Consider the following 17,783-nt stretch of genomic DNA (forward strand, 5'->3'; position numbering starts at 1 on the left):
ATCACCTCTGCCCTATTTAAATTAAATCTTAGCTAGTCATCAAGCTCTCATCCAAGTCCTTGTGTTGATCAGGCACTAAGAAAAACAGGACAACGGCACCAACAGTCATATTAAAAAGGAGATCTAGAGATGTGTGTTAGCATACATTAGCATACATTAGTATACAGGTGGCATGGTATCTCAAGTGTTTGTATCCCCAGCTAGCTTCACAGAATTATTACAAATCCATAGGACTTGAGAACTGTAAACAAGAAACCATATCCATGTGGGGAAGCAGGACTTGCATGAGTGACCCATCAATCCAGAGCAAAAGTCGGAGGTTCCTGCTGGGTGCCAAAGGGAAAGAGCAGAACTGTACAGGTATTGCAAGCCCAGTGCATTAAGCTGTTTACTGAAGTCAGAAGATAATTCTTATGCTTTGCACAGTGTGCAAAAACAAACAAACAAACAAAAACCATCAAGTTTACCTCCACTTTTCCTGTTTCTAGGAGCTAAAATTTAAACCCACAGTAAGTCTGAAGATTCTCAAGTACAGTAATGACGTGGAAGTAGATCCATAGGTGCCAACATGATGTGAGGATTCCTAAGAGTGCCAGGATTGCCTTCTCTGTATCCTCTGATAGAGCAAGGAAGGGCAAAAGCACAATACTTGTACAATCAGAGCCACAAGGCACCATTTTTATCTCTCTATATGATATAACTGAGATGACATCTCACAAATGACTAGAAAGGTCAATATGATGCCAGAATTTACGATAACAGTGGGAAACTGAAACAAAACAAAAATAGAAGGAACACTTAAATTCTGTTTGATTCTATTTTATTATAATGGCTGAAATGAGAAAGATTTAATTCCTAACAGTGCAAAAGATAGAGCAAGTAGAGCTTGAGTAGCAGCAGGTCCAAGTAAGGTTTTAAAAGTGCAAGTGAAACAAAAAATCGTAGTTTTGCACTGTCCTGGAATTTTGCTAGCAAAATCTATAGATTAACTTCAACATGAGTTGTTTTTGTTTGTTTGTTTGTTTGTTTTTGTTTGTTTGGTTTTGTTTTTTTGTTTTGTTTTGTTTTTTGTTTGTTGTTTTTTTTGTAGTTGTTGTGTTTTTGTTTGTTTGTTTTTGTATTAAAAAAAAATGTAGTAAATGGTTGTTTAGAAGTTAAGTAAATTTACCAGAGAAGCAAGGAATGATTCTGGACCCATAAGGACTGGTGGCTTCAAAGATTTCCTTTGAAGTATTTCTTTAATTAGGACAGCAGTACAACCTCAAACTTGGGGAGTAAGAAGAAAGGAACAAAGTGAGAAAACCGAATAAATCAGATAGACTTTTCAATCATTTGAAGAAAGAGAAGAGTGAGAAAAAGAAAAACTGAACAGCAAAAGGTCACTGAGAATGTAGTGCAAAGCAGTGAAATGTAAGGACAAAAGTAAAAGTTTATTTGAGTAAGAACTCACTCTGGCTAGAGTTACATTCCCAGGTAACCCCTGCATGGAGTCCAGCTGTACACACTGCAGGTCAGGATATCTTACCCCGTCATTGTATTACAGTGTTAGCCAATCTTTTCTCTGGGCCATTACACTTTTATTTATTGGACCTCTAACTAGACCAGTAGAGAGCCTTTCCAAGGAATAGCCCAAAGCAGGCCCTTTACGTTTCTGTCTCTATGAAAAATCTCAGCTGCATATTAAAGAGAGTCAGCAAAAAAAAAATAATTGTGAAAAATCTTGTGGGCTTATTTCCCATTCAGCATGCATTTCTTGTTTGGCAGGATGACGTCGTGAGCTAACACTACATTTGGGAAAACAGAGGCATTGACCAAGGGGCAGGATTGCAACCAGGCTCCTTGAATACCTCAGTCCTAAACTGAACAGTCTAGTTCAAGATGCTTCCCAGTAGGGTTTATAGTGTTGCCAGACTACAGTTTGATATCTTCAGGATGCAACAGCAGTTATCTGGAAACACGGGCTATTCTGCATCTCAGCTATCCATCCAAGATCTGGGATTATACCACAGGTCTTGGAGGCTTGTCTAAAAATGGGCAACCTACATAGACAGATATTCTGCAATTAATACTGTTCATAAATGATTTTACAATTGAGTTAATGATAAACCAAGAATGATTAATAGTATTGTCTACTATTTGCTTATTGTATAAAAGTGCGATTGCCCCCAGTAGCATTGCAGCATGCCTTCATCCTCTGTCACTTGGGGATAACAAATCAGATTTTGCAAATGTTTGGAACTGAGCCGTGCTACAGTCAGGGAGCTCAATTCTCTCTTTAAAACCTGAAAAAGGAAAGTAAGGTGAGACCAGGATCTAAAAAGAGAGGTGCCTCTCTATCTAGACACTAATAAATTTCTGAGGTGAATTCACAAAGAAAAAAAAATTCAAAAAATGGCAAAAAAAAACAATATAATTCCTACTGCCTTTCTGAGTCACTGACCTGAGCCTTTGCTCTGACTCCTCTTCCTTGGGATCTGACCTGCAGTTTACTGCTTCTAGGACTGTTTTTGCCGAAGTAGAAAAAACTAGGGAGGAGATGCCATTTACAAGGGCTAACAAGAATGTCCTACAGTCAAGGAAAATATGTGATTCATGGCACTGCAAGTTAGACCTTTCTTTCCATTACATTTGTCTCCTGAGTTAGTTTAGCAAGACCTCCATTGGTCTGAGAGCTGGCGTGCAAGCAAAAACACAATAAAATACCATATAAGTAATAATGCTAACCTGCTCCAATTTGTCACCAGTGCTCATCCTCTTGCTCTGAACTTTTGAGAGTAATTCAAAGTATTTGTTTTATCTTCCCCTTCTGAACTGTTTCGCTGATATTGAGGTGTTTCAGGTGCCTATTTGGGATAGCTCTGATATGGAAAAATCAAGGCAGATCAAGCTACAGATTACAGTCATGAACCAGAAATCAAAGGGGATCTTTCTGGAGGTCTGCAAACACCAACCCTCTTTCTGGGTACTCTCAAAATATTCTGAATGTTTTACAAGGCTTACTCATCTCTGAGGTGCTGGTGCCTTATCCTCTATCTTTCTCGTGGCCTGGGACCAGGGGCAACGTGTTGTTCTAGGCATTTTCTCTGTGAAAGAACCCAACATGCGCAGTGCTTTTTCCACAACTCAAAGACCACAAAGAAATTGCACTCAGTAGAAATGTAAATGTCCATTCAGAAAAACACACTGCTTTCCTTTCTGGCCTACCTGGCCTAGAGGACAACAGCAGGAACAGGTTGCAGCTGTGAGGTTCTGAGGCTGAAAGCCTGAAATGAGCAGGACACAGGCCCCTAAGTTCAGGCTCTTGGTGCTTAGCTTGCTGCTGAGCAAGGTGAGATGCTTTGGCACCATCTTCTGGAACTTGCTGGCCCTGGAATTTCATAGAGGAGCCAGCTCTCATTCCTGGATGATGTGATTCCCCATTAAGAAGAAAAGAAAAAAAAAAAAAGTAAAAATAATAAAAAAATGCATTAGACTGCTGTAGTGAAGCAACCATTGTGAATCTTCATTCTCTTTATACTTGATAAGGAAAGGTCATTCATTGGTGTAACAATTGCAATCTATTGAGAACACTAGAGCAACAGCAAAATACGAAACGTCTACTAGGGAATAGGATGTTGCTACTTAGCAGAATTTTTTCACAGGGAAGCATTTTCTTCTTTACATGATCCGTATGCTGGGGTGCATCAAGCACGGCATTGCTAGTCCGTCAAGGGAGGTGATTGTCCCTCTCTACTCTGTGCTGGTCCAGCCTCACTTCGAGTACTGTGTGCAGTTCTGGGCACCACAGTACAAAAAGGACATTAAACTGTTGGAGAGTGTCCAGAGGAGGGCGACGAAGATGGTGAAGGGACTAGAAGGGAAGACATATGAGGAGCGGCTGAGGGCACTGGGCCTGTTCAGCCTGGAGAAGAGGAGGCTGAGGGGGGACCTCATCGCGGTCTACAACTTCCTTATGAGGGGGAGTGGAGAGGCAGGTGACCTATTCTCTGTAAACACCAGTGATAGGACCTGCGGGAATGGTTTTAAGCAGAGGCAGGGGAAGTTTAGGCTGGACATCAGAAAGAGGTTCTTCACCGAGAGGGTGGTTGCACACTGGAACAGGCTCCCCAGGGACGTAGTTACTGCACCAAGCCTGTCTGAATTTAGAAAGCGATTGGACTGTGCACTTAGTCACATGGTCTAAACTTTTGGGTAGACCTGCGCGGTGCCAGGAGTTGGACTTGATGATCCTTATGGGTCCCTTCCAACTTGGGATATTCTATGATTCTATGATTCTTTGATCCGTTTTTCCAAATAGCATCAAACAATGCATGTGTTAATATTAGCCAGGTTGCCAAGAATGCAAAACATCCAAAGGAATGTTTTCTAGGAAGATAATTTGTATTTTTAAGGGGGAGAAAGAGGATCTCTCATCTCTTTATTGTATCCTGCACTTACACAATCACTGCATGATAAAACATAGCACAAGTTCTGTAGCATCATGAGAGTGCTCAGCATGTGGAAGGGAACATAACTGAACCACTAAAAGTAATGTATGAGTTTGGTATCATAGAAATAGAGCACTAGTAACTGGATGTCTTGTGTCAGGTTACCAGCTTCTGTTCCAGATATGCAGCTGGCTCATTTGATACCATTAGGTAACCTGCTTTCATTCCACATCACAGATAGCCAACATGAAAGTCATGTTCTGGGATCACCAAGATGCCAAAAAGCATTCTCTGCCTTCCAAGTTTCACCACCAACTTTTTATTACGGAGTTAGCCAGAAATCTTAAAAAGTATCTTACAAAGCAGAGTAGTCAAAACTCAAAGTGGATTCTCCTGTTTTCCCTAAAGGAGATGAACAGCATACAAGTCACCTACTATGGAAAGCTGACATGTCAGAAAAGCCAACATGAAAGAACAAGGTTAAGACACTCAAAATAGATTTTCACACTAAGCTGCTGGCTGTTGAAACACAGATACAAATCAGAGGGAATTTTTCTGCCAAGTGAAATGACTGGGGAATAGGCACATGATATGATCTGCAAATCTGGCATTTATATAGGGCCATGGAAGAACAAACAGAAGAACAAATTAAAGAAAAAAAAAATGCAGCTAGGTTGTGATATTCTTACCCCAGATTTTTCTCCCTGTTTGCATGGTGTGATGAATTACAGATTTTTGAAATGCCAAGTTAAAAATCTATGATACTGAAATGAAATTATATATATTGTTTAAGTTTCTGAGCCTTTAAGAGTTCTCATCTCATTTTTGAGAGCTATGAATGGAATTCTTGAAACAGTCTTGTGAGCAAGCCAGTTCAATATAGCACCAGCAGGAAAGTTTCCAAACCTGTAACAACAACAAAAAAAAGATTTTTGAAAAAGCAGTCTATTGTAATCATATACAAGTCAGAAAATTTGTAAAGCAGACAAATCAAAAGATTTCAAATGGCTTTTTTTTTTTCTATTAAATTTTTGTAATTTAATGTTTCAGCTACCATACCAGAGGGTTTTGTGAGATTTGATATTTTCATGGGAAGAAAATGAATTAGCTACTAAGGAATGCCAAAAAAAAAAGATTGAAAAAAGGGAAAAAAAAAAAGTTTCCACAATGAAAGTTTCCACCTGAAAAAAACAACAACAAAAACCTACACAATAACAGACTTCCAAAGATGCATGAAAAGGAAAAATGAACAAATTCTACCAATTTAAACATAATAAAGGTATAAATTTACAGTTACAGAATGCATTAGAATGAACCAAGTGAAACTGAGATATCGAAAGTACTGTTTAAACTTACATACCTCTCACAAGGTAGAATTGTTTAAAAGCCTAAGATAAAAAATATAGGCACATTATATCATAAATGTAGATTACAAAAGATTGTGTCAGATAAGAACACAACAAATTGCGGACGTTCTTACTTTAACAAAGCAGTAGACTCCATTTATGATAATAATTTACAGTTCCTCAGTAAAAGCAGGGGAAGAGTTCCTTTCTAGTCCATGACGTTGCTTTTTACAAGAAGGGAAAGGCAGTCATCTTTTCTCCTTTATTTGTTTTCAGGATTTTGAATTTTTAGAGGGCACAGCTTCAACTCCCTACAATCACAAGGGCTAGAGATGGTACCACGACTACCATTTCCCACCAATAAAGCTGCGAGGCTATCATAGTTGCTGTCAGATAACAAAACAGCAAGAGGCAATATCATTTACTTCCTCTGCAGAACTGTCCACAGAGGTTTCTGGCAGAGCTGTTAATGCTTGTGTTTGAGGCCATATCTTACCAAAGCTCCCAGATGGAGTTCAGGATACTGACTCCAAATGAGCTTCTGATACCCCCACGCTGCTTGACCTTGCTGCTTGGCTCCTAGCCAAGGCCAAGATGACAACTCCATTTTCTTCAGCATTTCTCAAGCAACAAGGCAGAGTTGAGAGCAAATCTTCAATAACAGCCCATCAACAATGCTGTACCTGCCTATTCCAAAAGTTGCAGTCTCTCAGGGATCTCTTAGTCACTTCTGATTGGAGGGAATATCCAATGCAGGAGAGCACACAGGAAAGGCACCAAGAAGAGCCATCTGTAAAAACAACTGTGCAGTAACATCTCCCTGAACATTGCTCCTGAAGCTGCTGCATATTGCCAGCTGCAGCACATGCACAGATCTGTACACCTCCTTCTACCCAGAGGACAGAAAAAGCCCATGCATTTGGGACTGGAAACTACCCTTTCCCACTCAGCTGATTTTTGAAAGATGGGAGGGAAACAAAGTGCCATACCTAGGAGCTTTAACCCCCTTCTCCTCAGCATCTCTGCAGGTTAAGCAGGGAGAGGAGTCCGCAAACTCCAGCCCTGCATGCTTGCAAGCACAGCACACGCTTGGCTAAACACATTGTGATCTCAGCTGCACTGAGCATTTGCTTGGGGACCTCCAGACAGGTTTTGCTGTTGGATTTTCGCTGTTTTTGGACCGCAGTCCCATCCTGTTTGATTTTGTGACCTCTGGCACACTCTGTAGATGAATGCACTGAAACGGGGTCTGCTCCAGAGGAGTGGTTTTGTTTCAGTTCTCCGATAGCAGCCATCTAAAACACCTACGTATTGTCTCTTCATCTCTCTCTCTATATACACACACAATCTAAAAGATACTCCACTGATTATTTTGGCCGCAGACAGACACTAAATATGTTGGAAATACAGGGACAATTGTATGTGATTCAGAGAAAAAGTAATAGAGAACTTTGGCTTTCTAGGTCTTTGGTTTTGTTTGTTTGGTTTTTGTTATTTTAATTTGAATTTATAATATACATTCTGACTTATTTGCTAATTCTGTAGATCCAAAGAAATTATTGCTCTTAATATGTATTTACTCTAGGAATTAATTCAATATGATCACTGAGAATAAATCTACTTTGCTTTATATAGTCTGTCACACTTTGTTAAGCACAGGAGACTTTTTCAGTCTCAAGTGGAGTGGAAGGTCTGTACAGACACCAATACACACCTTCCCCTGAATGTAGTGCCAGAGTCAAAAACAACACATGCCTCACAGCATCTTGCAATGCTGCTTACAGTGTAACTCTGCAGTGTACTTCTCCCACCATACCTTGCTGCACCCTCTGCAGACCCCAGAACATGAACTGCCACTTGGCCACAGAAGTACTTTTCACATATTCAAGTAAGGAAGTCACTTTTAAAATCTCTCAACTCTACTTCATAGTGTTGTTGATTGGCAAAATACTATGCTGCCCGAAAGAGCTGCCAGTTGCTTTAGGTAATCATTACTATAAAAACATTCCACATCAAAAGCCCCCCATATGGCTTTCCAGATACCTTCTGCTTCATCACAGCATGGTAGACTGACATTTCATTGCTTTGTCTGCTTCCCAGTATGACATGGACAAAGTCTCAGAAATTACTTTTGTGTCTGTCATTTTCTCCACTCAGCACCACGCACGCTCTCTTCTCTTTCTTCCTGCATTTACAAATAAAGGATAAAGTGATGTATATGTGGCATAAAGAAATATTTCTCCTCTTGCACTACTTTAGATTTACATTTGTTTTTTTTTGCTTGTTTGGTACCGAGGATTTTTCTCAAGGATAGGAAGGGTTTTGCACTAGTAGAGCTGTGAAGCTCTGTTCATTCTGCTGCAGGATCACTGCACTAAGTAACAAGAAATATTTGTGGATGCCTTGAAGGCTCTAAAGCAAGAGGAATGTAAAAGGTGCACCGTGTCAGTGTGTATTTCCAATAGAATGTGAAACGTTTTCCATTGCAAAGGGGAAGATATTAGCAAGTTGTCTGGTCTAAGAGCATCAGTTCATGGAACTAATGGGAACCTACAATGTTCTCATGCTATTTAAAAAAAAATCAGAACAGCTTGTCCTGGTTTCAGTTAGAACAGAATTTTCTTCCTAGTAGCTGGTGGAATGCTGCGCTTTGGCTTAGGATGAGAAGAGTGCTGATAACACCCCAATGTTTTAATTGTTGCAGAGCAGTGCTTATACCAAGCCAAGGACATCTCAGCCTTTTGCTCTGTCCTGCCAGTGGGCAGGCTGGGGGTGCAGTAAGAGCTGGGAGGGGACAGACCCAGGACAGGTGACCCAAACTAGCCAAAGGGGTATTCCATACCATCTGATGTCATGCTAAACAATATATAGGGGTGGCTAGCCGGGGGAGGGGGCCGGACTGCTCGGGGTTAGGCTGGGCATCGGTCAGCGGGTGGTGAGCAACTGCATTGTGCATCACTTGTTTGTACATATTATTATTAGTAGTACTATTATCTCCATTGTATTATTATCATTATTATTATTATTATTATTATTATTACTATTATTATTATTATTTTCCTGTCTTATTAAACTGTCTTTATCTCAACTCACGGGCTTCACTTTCCATTTCTCTCCCCCGTCCCAGAGACGGAGGGGGAGGGTGAGCGAACGGCTGCGTGGTGTTTAGCTGCTGGCCGGGTTAAACCACGACACAGGTAAAGGAGAACTACTTTGTTTATGAATGTAATTGCTGTGTTTTCTGTTCCAGCTCATCCTTGCCACATGGGAAGGAGGCTACAACTTGCAGTGCCAGAACCTCCACAGTGCAGGGGCGGCCGACATCCGGGTGAGGCACAGCAGCAGCTCAGCCCCAGCACCTACAGCCAGCCTTCCTTCCCTGTGCTGCGGTGCAGCACTTCCACATGCACTGTGGGTGCACTGATGCCATCAGGGGCAGCTTTAGCATGAGGGTGTTATCAGAGTGGCCTGATAGCTGGTAGCAAACAAGCAGAGTTAGGCTTTTTATTTAGTACAGAGGCATTCTGATCATTGAAAGCGTGACAGGGAGCATTTTTAAAAGACGCATTTCAAGGTCTGTGGTCAAAAGAGTGGTGCCTGACTATTAAAACAGACAATATGGATCCATTAAGAACTCTGGAGAAAAATCCATTACCTGCAATGTTGGGCTCTAGCTGGAAATATATTTGAACTCAACTCTAAACGTTGGAAAACTTCAGAGCCATTCTGCTGCCTTGGCTCATCTCTAGTTTCAACCCTTATTGCATCACAGCAATTCCATGTAGTAACCCTTTATCGTTCCCCCTTTCAGGCTTGTTTTCCAGATAGCAATAGAGCTCAAGGGCTGAAAGACTGGATAACACACAATTTTCCCCAACCTTCAAATTCTGTCTGTGTTTTAGCAAAGAAGAGGTCAGTTAAGTGCCTTTTCCCATCAACAAAAGGTTCCCCCCCCTCCTCCATTTTAAATAACTGTTTTTAACTGCCCTGGGACATATCCTGAGCTCTGATAAACCATTTCAGCCTTAGAGGAGTTACATTCCAGTGAGCTGAGTGTCAAACTTGGATTATTTAAAAAAAGAAGCTGCCTGTGTAACCTATTCAGCGTTAAGAAGCTACAAATGATATCATCCTTAAAATAAACTGTATCTCTGATTCAAAAAAGCAGAACAATTAGAAGACCTACCCTCAAGTTTATATTTTCTTAAACTGTATTTAATTATATATTTAGACAATCCCATTTTAAAACGTGATGAATTTTCTATGCACTGCCTCTTCAAAGAGGAAATAAAATTGAAGCCAGAGCTTGTATTCCTCCTTCAGTGGGACACTGATGCTTAAAGACTAATGAAGTATAACGATAGTTAAGCCCTGTTATGGACAGGTATTGATCTCCTGCTGCTTTGTTCTTGCTCACACAGGTAGCCAAGGTGCTGTGGTGGTATTATTTTTCCAAAGTAATTGAATTCATGGACACTATCTTCTTCGTACTGAGGAAGAAAAGTAGCCAGATCACCTTCCTCCATATTTATCACCATGCCACCATGTTTAATATCTGGTGGTGTGTCCTGAACTGGATACCCTGCGGGCAAAGTAAGTCTCTGTTCACTTCATCACCTGGGGTGTGAATCACCTGCTGCTTGGGGGGAATTGCACCACCATGCAAAGCAAGTGCTTCACTGTGCTGCTGTAGCACAGCACCATTAAGGTTCACAGCCTCTTTCAGAATTGCAGCACAGTTGCAGATCTCAGTGAAATTAAAAGCATAGTTAGAAGTACAGGGCAGAAAAAAGTCCTGAGCACTAGGCCCTGGATTTTCCACTTAGCTGCCACAACCTCTTATATTTACATTTCTTCAAACCACTTTTAGACAGGGTAACGCTCCTGGTTGGTACAGAAGAGTGATCATATATAAAATCTACGTCAAAAGCAGAGGTAGAATGAAATCATGACCCTAGTGAAGTCAATCAGAACGGCATTTTTACAGATCTCACACAGAATCACAGAATGTTAGGGAGTGAAAGGGACCTTGAAAGATCATCTAATCCAATCCCCCTGCTGGAGCAGGAAATTTCACGCCTATATGCATCAATCTGTTATATTCTGCTTTGGCAAGATACTCCACTTACACAACCATGAATTAAAATACAAGTAGTTTTGTTTTGGGATTGTTTTATTTTGGTTTTGTTTTGTTTTGTTTTTCCAATGAGATTGCTGTGCCATTAGACAGCTGTTGTAAACTGTTGTAAACAAAAAGGGTTTTCTCCCACATCAGGGATTGTTTTTAACAATTACTAGTTCGTATCTTTACATAGCAAACAACATTTTAAGTTATCTATGTTACAAAGTTACTTTAATCTTTAAAACTTACATAAATTTATGCTTGTGATAGAATCAACCTAAGGGCCCACAGCAGGCCAAACTAAATCAACATTCCTTCAAGCAAACGTGGCAAAAAGCAAAACTATTTCTTGAATTCTGAACAGGACAGCCAAAACTAATGGGTACTCTAATGGGTACTGTCTTATTTTTCACACTGAAGTAGTAGAAGCATCAGACTTCCTTGGCTCATCACACTTTGGGTGCCATGTTTCACAACAGTAATCTCTAAGTGTCTTGGGTCTAAGAAGCTATTGAAATAGCCATCATCTTCCCCATTGAGGTGGGGAAGTGCCACAGGCTGCTCACTTGGTATCTGCATACCAAGAAAGAGCAGAGAACTATTTCATGTATCTCATAACACATACTTTTCCAGGGCTTCATACAACTGGAGGCTTTCCGCAGCTTTGTTATCGGAGTTGAGAAGAAAATTGGTTTTCCTAACTTTAAGCTGTTAAATGGAATCACCCCGGTCCCCAGAAATATTTTGTAAGGCAATTTGTTGCAGGGATTTTTCGGTATCAGAAAGCAGGATTGCCATTTGTTCGTACTTGTTTTGGCCAGCACAAAGTCCAAGTAAATTACTGTTCTAGGTAGAAGCGGAGATCAAGGATTTCACAGTAGCTACAAGCTGTTTCTGTAGAGGGATAAACTCAATGGAGCAAAGTTAATAGAAAGCACACAAACCTGTGTGTCTGAAAATAATTTCCACACTTTGCACTCATTTTTTGCTATTATGATTAACAGCGTGGAAAAACAGTAGTCCAGTAATTAATCAATAATTATTCAGTAATTAATCAGCGGAAAAATCAAAACCAGTCGTGAGACCATCTCATTGTTGTCAAGCACTGCTATCAAACACATGGTCATACATCAGATAGACTAGTGCTGGTGCTTCTCAGTACTCTGTAAGGTACAGAGGGCAATTCTTTCACTCTCAATCCAGTATTTACTAAGTGCAGCTAATGAGAGTGGCAAGGTGCGACAACATTCTGGAAATCATTCTGTGAATCTGCATCTAGCAGAAGAGCCCCTGAAGAAAGCGAGAGCAATGCTCAAATAAAGTCACATGAAGCAAGTTTCATTCAGAGGCTGACTAAAGCTCTTACTACTACATCAGAGGAGACCAGGTGCCACCTAGGGTGCAGCAGCAGTAATCCACAGCACAGAGTGAAAACTTAATGTATTCAGGAGGCACTGCTAGCAGCAATATCTTCTAATTTTTTAGCAGTTGGTGATATAAAATGTTTTCTGTGTTGAATGTTCATAGGTTTCTTTGGACCCACTTTGAATAGCTTTATCCACGTGCTCATGTATTCTTATTATGGACTGTCAGTCATCCCTTCTATGCGCAAGTATTTGTGGTGGAAGAAATACCTCACTCAGGCACAATTGGTACGTATCTACATTACTCCCATTTTTAACGGACAGAAGTCCTTCAGAAACGTCAGAGAGGGCAAAACAAACGATAGACAAACAGTCATTTGTAGAATTAAGCCAGTTAGAATCCAGTTACAACAAAGCTATCATGCACAGTAATTCACTAGTACAGCCCAGTAAAATTTAATAACTGAAATAATGCTTGAAACTATTTTCTACAATGCAGTAGAAACTCTGCAGTCCGTAAAACTCCATTAGTTTTGATCTCCTGTGTAGAAAATGGATGCTGCTTAATCATGGTAAATGGACTACTGATTAAAAAGCTGTGAAAGCTATCGACCATGTAAAACGTTAAAAAGATACACTGCACACTTAAATGGCTTTACAGTTTGAAAAACTCGTTCAGTGAAGAAAATCAGTAAGTCACTTCAAACAAGAAGTGTAACTGTGGTACAACTATGAAACACAAGATGATATAAACAGCTCTTAGACAACAAGACAGAGCAGACTTCTAAAAGTCTGTTCCAGCAGCTTCCATATACAAAGAACAGAGTCATGCCAAATGCTATCAACAAAATGCAAGGCTTGATATGGAAAAAAAAAAAAAAAAAAAAAAGCGTTCTCTTCACTTTTTTAATCTTACAACCTGTGCATCTCATTTGGGAGTTTGCAGTGAGCTTAAAAATGCCTCTGCAGAATTGTTTTTTAGGTAATGCCTCTTATCTGAGCTGGGATCACCCCTGCAGCTAGAACAGGCTGCCCTGTTTACATGTAAGTGCACCCGAGCTTGCTGGACTGAGGGCACCCTCAGCTGGTGAGCAAGAGACAGATACAGCAGAATTGGCTGGTATTGCAGTCCAAAATACTGTCAACCCTCTTTCTCCACCCCATTTTTTTTGCTTAATTTGTCCCCATCTTAGCTCTGTCAGTGCTAGTGCCCTCCTACTACACTTCTCCTCACTCCTGGGATTTCTATTTTTCTGTTCAAACTTGAAAAGCCATTGCCTCGAGTCTTCAGAGTTTCTCAGGTTTCTGCCCAATAACAGAGGCAACACTGTACCTGGCATGACATAGCCTAGAAGGTGTAACAACCCCTGTTAAAACAGCTTTCATTTTGCCAACAATTTGCCTAGAACCTCTTATTTATAGGAATATCCCATCCCTTTGTGTGTTGGTTTTTTTTTTGTTTGTTTGTTTTTTTAAGATGTCACAGGAGCACCTTTTTAACCTTACCCTCACAATGCATTCACTTCATTGTTCATTGAAGGAAGAGCTTTCAATGTGGGGGACTGAGCAGAAAAAAATAATCTTTTGTATGTCTGATTTTGTATAGAGGAAGTAGATTTAATTCAAGTTGTATTACACACTGAATCTTTATCACTTCTGTCAGTGGCCACCAGCATTTAGTAAGTCCAGTGCTTGCGCTGGATAAATGTATGCAAGTGTCCTGGCATTTGTTTGCACCTGCACTGGGGTAAACTACCAAAAATTAGCTTTTCACTGTCTAGGTTTAATTTTTCTGTTTCTTTTTCTTTTCCAAGGTAGTAAGAGTGTTCCAGCTTAATTGATTATTTACTGCTGTTATTGGGTTTTGCTGCCTCCTTCAGGAAAGTAGCTCTGGGGTTTAGACAAGTTGGAAACCAAGGCAGCTGCCATGCTGCTCTTTGAGACTATCTAGTGATGCAGAGGTAGTAACAGATTGCAAGTCACTTCTCTGTTCCAGAATGACCACAGGCTTTTAGGAGATGCGTCAAACAAACTGTCAAACACCAGGACACCAACATATTAAAAAAAGCTTGGGATAAATCAGAGATAAAAATCTATTAGCAAGAGCGTAAGAATTTTGAACATACTCAATAGAGGAGAAACATGAGTTTCTTTATGTGTTGTCCTTTATAATTCATTACAGGAGCATCAGGGCCAGTGGGGCTGGTTTAATCAGGAAACAGACCCTCAGCTGTCATAAACTAGTGTTCATTCACATTCACATACTAGTGTTCATTCCATTCACATGGTTCAGAAAGGGAGAGTGTTCAAGGATACTCAAAATTTCAAAAGGGCAGAACTAGGTAGCATTGTTATATTTGATTTAGCTAGTACCAACCCTTTTTTCTCAGTAAATATTTATGCATGATCTGTCTTCTCCAGATCCAGTTTCTGCTCACTATTGTGCATACACTCAGTGCAGCTGTGAAGCCATGTGGATTTCCATTTGGCTGCCTCATGTTCCAGTCTTCCTACATGGCCACACTGGTCATTCTCTTTGTAAACTTTTACATTAAGGTAAGGAGTCTATCCAAAAGGATTGGTGATCCAAAATGGTGGGTGGTGGGGGAAAGCAAGCTTTTTGCATAGTGGTCTTGACACAGACCACATACAAAACATATACAACAAACCTCAGTACCTAAATATGTTTGTGTTCACATAGACATGTCAGGTAAGACTAATAGATGCAGTAGTGTCTCCAAAATATAGTCAGTAGTGACACTGCAGCTGAGCTCTTCTATACTGCACTGAAGTGCATTCTTGTGCCAGGGCTCAATTCTACACTTATGTAGCCTGTCAGGTACTGCATGCAGGACCTAGGAGGTCTGAACTTGCTCTGCTTAGCAACTTTGAGTTTTCCTCCCTTCCTGGAAGAGCAAAAAACAAGCAGTTCTGGTTTTGCATCATTCAACTTTTTTTTAGCAAGGAATGCCCTAGCCTGCCTGCATACATACAGCTTCTAGTGAAAAGGACCCCTTTAGACACAAAGAAGTATTACAGTAATACTAGGGAGGCAATATCATCCACAGCAGCAAAAATAATACAAATCCCTGAACAAAGTCTAAACCAAATATATACCTGCATCAACAAACACCAGACATCACCATTTTACAGTTAACCGTAAATAGCATTTGGGGAACACTAATTAAATCCAAGTAGTTACTTTTCATTTTGCTTTTGCAGACATACCGGAAAGCACCTTCAAGAACAGCTGTGAAGGAGACCCCTGTCACAACAGAAGTAAAGAATGGTTTCCATAAGGACTACTTCACTGCTGCCAATGGATTCCTGAATAAGAAAGCACAATAAGTATAGTATTTCCCATGATTTTTTTTTCTAAAAAGAATAAGACTGAAGTACAGGCTTTAGCTGAAAACCTATTTGGTTACATTTATCAGTTCTTTGTACCAGACACTTCTTAATGTACTGCTATTTAAGTTTTAACAAAACGAGTAGATTTATTTGTCCTGTCAAAGATCACCACCAGAACAATAAGGCCAACATCATTCTCACACGAAAAAGAAAATCTTTCTGATTAGTAATGCTGACACAAAAACGCCTTATAAAATGGTTGATGGATAAATCCTTCAAAGCCTTCAAAAGGTTAGGACTCTCTTCAGACTTAACACCCTGAGTGCTTTCTATGCACGTGAGATGTCTCGAGGCAAGTCTTCGCAGTGCATCCAGCACATTCAGCTAAACTGTGGTTAAGGTCAGAAGAAGAGAGATGAGAACAATACTGTTTCCATTACCATACCCCTCTCCGCCACTTCCTGGCCATTCTCCCCAAGCATGTTCCCTCCCATAGACACCAGTGAGGTCTCTGTTCCTGCAGGAGCTCTGAGGAAGCATGTAGCAGAAGGCAGAGACCAGGTGCACAATCCCAGGGTTTGTAGACAAACAGGTACCATGCTTGCTTGCTTTATGTGTGGGCAAACTGGCTCAAACACCACAAAGGTTGGCAGGAGTTTGCTGCGTCAGGGGGCTGGGACAGGTGGCACCTGGAGGCTGTCTGATATGAAATTTAGAATACATGACATCGCACAGTGATGTGGAGTTTTGAGCTCCAGTCAGAGCAAAGCAAGTTTCTTTGGATGTCCTAAATTAAAAGAGATGTAACTAAATGGATTTTGGAAGAAACAGGAGCTCAGCGACTTAATGAACATAAATCCTTTGAGCGTAAATGTGCAAAAAGTTAACCCTATACAAACACTGTTAATCTGAAGGAAACTGGCATGCCAAATATTAATAGATAGGAAGATGATGAAAGTCTTAAAAGTGAACATCACAACAAGCCAAGTACATCATAGAGGGATTTCTGCACTAGGTGGGCCTTATTCAGACTGCTGTCTGACAGGAGAGACTGGGACTGGGGCACAGTCTTCTACAGGGAAAGCAAAGAGATATTTCCTGCCTGTAGTTGTAATGGTGCGTCTCACGCAAAAGTCGGTCATTATCTCTGCAGCTTCAGTTAGCTTTTGCTTCCCACTTACAAGCAGAAATTAAGAATCCCCATGGTTAGCTTTGGGAATCTGCTCCATTCCCTTTTCTCACTTAGACCATTTCAAAGTCTCTGCTAAAAGCAAACACAGCCTTTTTCCTCTCCCTTTTTCATCATGAAGTAGTTTTGGACTCTTCCAGTCTTGTATTCTCTCAATGAAACCACCTTTGGAGTCACCCCAACCCACAGCAAGCCTGAGAAACCAACACAGCCCTGTAAAGGGACCATGTCCTTTCCCTCCCCTTGCCCTGCAGGGTCCCACGGAGGAAGAAGAACCGCATGCACACAGCCAGCAGAGGTCAAGCAGCAGCAGGGGACCCCTGAGAAGAGAAAGCTGCCCCAGATCCAGCTCCTCTAATCCTTCTCCACCTCCCAAGTTAGTTTTTTCCCCTCTCAAGCTGATCTTTCATCAGGGGCTCTTGGAGACAGTAGGCACAAAGGCAGGGAGATTTGTCCTGGGACAAGAGGCAGGGTAGCCAGCCTTGCTGGGAACACCCTGAGAAGCTGCAAAGAGAGTGAGGAGAGGGAGAGAGGAAAAGGTACAGGATGGATACAGGGGTAAGAAGAGAAGTTTCTGGACTGCAAAAGCAAGAGGAGGAAGTGGCACAGAGAAAAGTGGCGCAGGTCAGAGTGCAATTTGAATTTGTGCTTGAAAGTCCCATTGGATGACCCATCTCAAGCCAGTTGTAGTTCCTACTCCATAACGGCATGAACAAAACCCTTTGTCACCAGCAGAAAACTGAAGCCCTTACTATACTGCAGCATGGGCAGTACGCTTGAGCTACCTGGCCATTAAACTACATCATTGTGAACTGGATAACCAAAATTACTGCAATACCCAAACACTTTTACGCCACCACAGACATACATCTAGCTGCTGCAGTCACATTTGCTCTCTCTTCGTTCAGCTGACCACTGCGAAGGTCAGCGTTTCACTTTATCTAACATTTGATAAGGAGGGAAGGCAGCAACCAAAAAAATAGA

At 40.9% G+C, this 17,783-nt stretch overlaps 1 protein-coding gene across 1 annotated transcript in view; it reads left to right on the top strand.

Annotated features, from left to right (window-relative positions):
* The window catches only part of ELOVL2 (ELOVL fatty acid elongase 2), a gene marked incomplete at both ends in the record, with an annotated part of 48,199 nt that extends 32,592 nt beyond the window's left edge, over positions 1-15,607 (top strand). Inside the window, 5 exons of the mRNA XM_084281631.1 lie at positions 9,024-9,101; positions 10,195-10,366; positions 12,423-12,547; positions 14,681-14,815; positions 15,482-15,607. Of these exons, the coding sequence (XP_084137757.1) occupies positions 9,024-9,101; positions 10,195-10,366; positions 12,423-12,547; positions 14,681-14,815; positions 15,482-15,607 (636 nt within the window). The remainder of the gene's footprint in view (positions 1-9,023; positions 9,102-10,194; positions 10,367-12,422; positions 12,548-14,680; positions 14,816-15,481) is intronic.
* Between the last annotated feature and the right edge of the window lie 2,176 nt (positions 15,608-17,783).

Source organism: Netta rufina, assembly GCF_964035555.1.
Source record: "Netta rufina genome assembly, chromosome: 2".
Classification (NCBI taxonomy): Eukaryota; Metazoa; Chordata; class Aves; order Anseriformes; family Anatidae; genus Netta; species Netta rufina.